General features: G+C 37.5%; 1 protein-coding gene across 2 annotated transcripts in view; it reads right to left on the reverse strand.

The window, feature by feature from the left end:
• LOC110320548 (calcium-activated chloride channel regulator 4A) overlaps window positions 1–5,805 on the reverse strand; it is a 19,889-nt gene that overhangs the window by 7,388 nt on the left and 6,696 nt on the right. Inside the window, exons 5-9 of one of the 2 annotated variants that reach the window (XM_021196622.1) lie at window positions 5,383–5,560; window positions 4,887–5,105; window positions 2,386–2,613; window positions 1,424–1,601; window positions 209–315 (exon numbers count right to left, since the gene is read on the reverse strand). In XM_021196622.1, coding sequence (XP_021052281.1) covers window positions 209–315; window positions 1,424–1,601; window positions 2,386–2,613; window positions 4,887–5,105; window positions 5,383–5,560 — 910 coding nt within the window. The remainder of the gene's footprint in view (window positions 1–208; window positions 316–1,423; window positions 1,602–2,385; window positions 2,614–4,886; window positions 5,106–5,382; window positions 5,561–5,805) is intronic. The other variant, XM_021196623.1, reaches the window with a different exon arrangement.

The raw sequence follows: 5,805 nt of genomic DNA on the forward strand, positions 1-5,805 counted from the left end.
AGAATTTTATTTCTACTCCTTGTACATATTGAAAACCAAACTGAACCAAACCAAACCAACCCAAAACACANAAACCAACACCTAAAGTCTCGAACATCTCTCTCTCATATGTTTCCTTTCTGGCTGGATTCATGTACTCTGCCCTTACACCTTTCCTTGGTTATGGCAACGGCAACCACAAAATCTCTAGGGATGGGAAAACACTGACCTGAAGTGACTTCTGGGTGATATCAGCGTTTTCTGAAGCCAGGGCCCCGAAAGCATCAATGAGTCCATTGTTCTGGGCTTCATCTGTAGCAAGCTTATGGTTTCCACCTAANATGTGAATGAATATGCTACATTGTTTTGTAGAACAAGGGTTCTTACTATAATTTAATGATTAACAGTATAACAGTTCAAATAAAGTCAAAATTTCCATATAGATTAAATTAAATTGTCAGAAAGCTGTTAAGGTCATCTCTGAAATCNTAGTTAATTTAANATATCATAACTGCGAAGCAAAAACCANCTTATTATCTTAGTATGGAAACCTCAGTTGNATGAAGTACTTCATCTGGTTATAGATATGAAAGGCACTAGATTCTGCNTATTTAAGTTCACAGATTTTTGTATAGCCCTTTAGGGGAATTATGAATTCTTATTCACATTATCTATATTTTTGTCAGCATAAAATAGATTAGGAGCAGAAAACTGGAAAAATAAAAGAATTGCTGTATCAAGTTATCTTGACAAAGCCTGGGTATTGGTGAGAATATTTGTGAGAGAAATAAATTGTAAAAATGCCCATAAAGTGTTAGGAATGGTAGGAGTTTAAATAGCCAGAAAAAAACAAAAACAAAAACAAAAACAAAAACAAAAACCCAATTATATGTACTTGGTACCATGAAAGCCAAAAGAGTATAATAATTGATATTCATACTATTGGCTTTGTGTACTCTACTATGTTTGAGAAGGTACTAGAAACATGTAATCACTTTTCATCACATCCGTATATTAGAGTAAGTTAACATACTTAATATTAAGTAAGTTACCATAGTTTGTATTTTCTCATCGTCTTTATCCTAGAAAATCCCAGACTTTGTTCAAGGCCTGTTTTGGGAGCCATTTGATTCCATATACCTCCTTTCCTCTCCTTCCCCACTACACCATTTTTGGAGCATAGAAGACTTGTAACTCTCAATTAAATTTTATTAGATACTCATCCTGCTGTGAAGAAATTCGATCTATGTGTTTGGATTGACAGTTTTATGTGTCTTTTCCAGCCAACTGGATAAGGAATATGATGAGGACAGAGGTTGGGTCTGTTTGACTCTGCTCTCAAATCCGCCTGGCTCTTGCAAAAATGAGCTTAGAAGGAGTTGAACATCATGTCTACATCTATACACAACAATTGAAAGTCTATGATGTAGAAATCATGTTTTACCTGTTAAAATGCTCATGTTTGTTACAGCTAAGTCAGCCGATGGTCCCAAGGCAATGAAATGAACTATGGCCCCGCTGTCTTTCACCTCATCAATACAGACTTTGGCTGTGCTGTCCTCCCCATCACTCAACAGCAAGATCTCAGTCCCATCTGTTTGGTATTCTCCATTTTTAAATACCTGCAAGCATAATTCAGAATGCCATTATCATATCATACTAGGTTAGCTATCTTGATGGAAAGTTAGAAAAAAGAAACTATAGAAAATGTATAGGATAGAGATAATTTCTGTTTTAGAATCATAGAGTTTAGTTCAATAATCCTTGAAGAACATAAACAATTTTTCTGTCCTCCTTCCCCAATACAGGGGATATTTGCTCAACTGAAAAATGGGTGGGATCAGAAATTAGAAAAATTCACAGGGACTAAATAACATCTGATCCAGGAAAACCCAGGCCAATAGATACTTAAAATATGGAACAAATTTAAATTAAAATATTGTCTTCACCTGATATCCTTTGACAAACCAGTAGGTTTATATAAAATCTGTTATATATATATACAGCCAGATGCAGTGAACAACCACACCAGCACTAAAAGGTAATGGACTCCAAATTAGAAAACCCTTAAACGCTTAGATAACAGGGAGCTGATGGTCTAAGCTTATTGAAGTTGCAGATGAGACAGAGTTCATTTATCCCATGCTGGCCTCACATGGTCTAGCCAAAGATGATCTTGAAGTTTTCATCCTTCGTGCCTCCATTTCAGCATCCAAGTGATAAGATAGCATATACGTCAAAGTTATTTTTCCTTGTGTTTTTCTTAGAACTCTTTAAGATTAGTTATACTAAAATCAAGAGGCAAGTAAGAACAGTAGAACTTCACTTTGTCCTAAAAGCAAAACAAAGATCAAAATATATGTGCAGTGAGGTTTGTGTGTGAGAGAGTTTTTTTTTTTTTTTAACCTGAAATGCAGCCTTGATTCCAGAGCAGATGGACGTCCCTCCATTGGCCTTTGTAGGTAAGGTTTGCAAGAGCTTGTTTCTCTCGATGTCACTGGTTATTTGGATCAGCTCATGCATAATAGTGGCCTGGCTACTAAAGTGCACCATCCCTACCCAGGACTTATTTTCAATTATCTGGCTTAGAAAGTATTTTGCTGCTTGGTTCATTCGATTCAGACGATCGTAAGTCTGGGGGGGAAATGATAAGAAAAGAAGTCAATGGTTTTCAACTGAAAGATGAGAGCAGATTTCATAAAAAGTGCTTAGGGCTTATTGACAAGAACTGGATAACTATTAATTTGTACTATGGAAGAAATCAATCATAATTTTAACTGGTAAATTAATAAGTGTGTTTATAGGTAACATGGGGCATATGAAGAAGTTCATAGCTTTCTAGTAGATGCTGCTTCCAGTGGCTTAGTAACCAAGTTAAAGGTGGGGCTTGAGTTGAAGCTAAGGCAATGATTCACACCTTAGCACCACAGTTAACCTCATAATCACTCCTGTTAATATAAACTTGTCACCCAGGTTTTGAGACATCAACCAGACTCTCTTGATTCCCAAAGATAGCTGAGCTGTGTAGCTCAGCAAGGAACCTGAAGGCCACCTACTCTGCCCCTTCTATTTCTAACCTTTCCCCTGATTCTCTATCAGTAGGGCGACTCCATTGGCTTTCTGGTGACTCATTGGTATCTATGTTTTTCTTAACTAGATGACTGCCCAGGACATACACATCACATGTTGATTTCCTCTAGATCCTCCCTGCAACCCATACCTAAACTGGTTTGCCCACTTATTGAACCGAATCACAACAAAATCTCCTACATAGCTACTGTTTTATCCTGCATGTTCATCTATCACTTTGTCTTCTGATTTTTATTACTTTTTTTTTGAATGGTGAGTGTGTGGTTGTACAAGGATTCTTGTACCCAGAGCACATATGCCATGGTATACATGTAGAGGTGAGAAGACAGCCACAGGGACTCAGTGCTTGCCTTCCATCATTTGAACTCCTCAGTTTGAACTCAAGTTGTTAGGGTTAGTCAAAAGAGCCTTTGCCCACTGAGAGATCTCTTCTGCCTTGAGCATAAACATCATCATCATCATCATTTATTATTATTGGTGTATGTGTGTGTGTGTGTGTGTGTGTGTGTGTGTGTGATGGATTCCATGTGGAGGTCAGAAGATAGTTTTGAGGAGTCAGTTCTCCTCTGATTCTTTAACTCACATTGGTATTTCTGGGGCTATTCATGATTTTTGAATGTTCCTTGTTTTTTATGAAATCCCATGTCACTGTGGCTCACCTAGTCAGTCCCTGTCAGTCTTTGTCCTTTCAATAACCACCTTGCTTTACTTGCTGACACTTTAATTTCTGCTTTGGCATATCTGTCTCACCCCATAGTGCAGTCACTCAGTGCTTTATCATATTATACCTACTTGTCTGTGACTCATATTCATTTAACAGCTACCTATTGGTGACACATATATTATGAGCTCTGGATTGGATGAGGTTCTAGTTCCAAGTGGAACTCTTAGTCTAGAAGGGTGAGGCACAGGCAGTATCAATAAAATACACAGAAGCGGAGATATGCAATAGGCAGTTTTGGAATTGGCAAAGTGTTAGCTACTATACAGCACCCCAAGTGACCAGCCCTTCTCTTGGTGAAAATGTATGTCTCTACTAAATTGTGGGGGAATTACTTATATAGGTAGGCGATGCTGAGACAAAGAAAAACATTTCTGGACTATAATGACACCTGCTTTTTTTAGTTTGTTTTATGAGACAGGGACTAAATGCAACCCAACTGACTTTGAACTTGCCTAGTCCCCCAAATGCTAGCATTACAAGAACATACTTCCATTGCTCATCCTAAATAAAATATATATGTCTCAAGTACATGCAGCGCTGATTTCAAAGTCTAGCACACTGTTTGCTATTCTCTGTGTGATAAAAGAAGGAAGGAATGACTGCATGTAGTCATTTGTTCTTAATGGTGATGCTTTTTTTTTTAATGTATGAGGAGAGCACTAGAACACTTGAGATGACATCATGTGGGCATTCTGCTAATCGATCCTGCTGCTTGAGCTGAAATGACTGTAAGCATACACCGATATACCTTATTCTCATTTCTTTTACGCATTTGATATGCAGGATTAATGGCTGAAAACAATATCCTTTCAGTATCATGTTCTGACTCAAGGCTATCAGCGTTCTCCTTATAAATTTTCTGGATCAAAAATGGATACCCTTAGGTTAGCTTTTTTTAGATATGTTTCTCTAAGTATAATCTTTTTCAATATCTTTCAGGTCGTGATCTCAGGAAGTAATAGTATTTTATGACATCATAAAATTAAAAAGCCACATAATAAATGGTGTGTAGGGTGTGTGTTTGCTATTTGGTTATCCCTATTTCTATACTCAAAACCAAAGCAAACAAACGAAAATGAGCCCAGGAACTCACAGACATACTCCCAGACACATCAAGAACGAGGCACACAATTCTCTCACTGATCCTCAGCAGGGAGAAGAAGGGTGGAGCAGGTGGCGTCTCCATGGGGATGCTGTTGGTAAAATCCTCAGACATGCTGATTACTTCCCAAGTGCTTCTGTAATTACACTTTTCATTATGTAGAGTTGGTGCCTCTCGATTATGGTTTTCTTTTTTACAGAATTCAGTCACCTAAAAGTGTCATAAAGTGTAGAAAATTACTATTTCATGTATTAAAAATAATCTGGAAAAGAAAGCACAAGTATGTCCAGTGTTATAATATAGAAGTAATCATGCTTAATATCTGTTATATTTCAGGAAGAGCGCTTGCCTAGCAATGTGTAGTTTCTTACTCTTATTTCCATCATCATGATTGTGATCACCATCATCATCATGATTATTTTAAAATTAATGATATTAGACAAATCCTTTGATTATAGATTCTGGGCACAGTGACTAGTATACTTACAGAATCAATACTTTGCATGAACATTATGGATGCCTTTTCTGATTGAACTTTATCAGGGAAGAATTGACAATCCTTTTCATATAACTTTGTGGTAGAATTAGTTCTGCACCTTCTGGTTGCACAGCTGCCCCCTTGGCATGCATAGACTCTATTCATACCCGTGATACCCGTGGAGCACCTGAAAATATGGAAGTGAATCCAACAGAAAACTTAGTCATTCCTTTGACAAGTGGTCCTGTTCCCACTGAGCTTTGTGGCATGGTATTTCTTGTGTAGGTGCCATGACCTTCTTCCACTGCTGGCAAAGGTTAAGAAACCCAATCAAAGTAATCATTCGATTTTCAAGAATTTGTAAAGAAGAAGAAGAAGAAGAAGAAGAAGAAGAAGAAGAAGAAGAAGGAGGAGGAGGAGGAGGAGGAGGAG

The sequence above is a fragment of the Mus pahari genome, chromosome 4, assembly GCF_900095145.1.
Source record: "Mus pahari chromosome 4, PAHARI_EIJ_v1.1, whole genome shotgun sequence".
In the NCBI taxonomy this organism is placed as follows: Eukaryota; Metazoa; Chordata; class Mammalia; order Rodentia; family Muridae; genus Mus; species Mus pahari.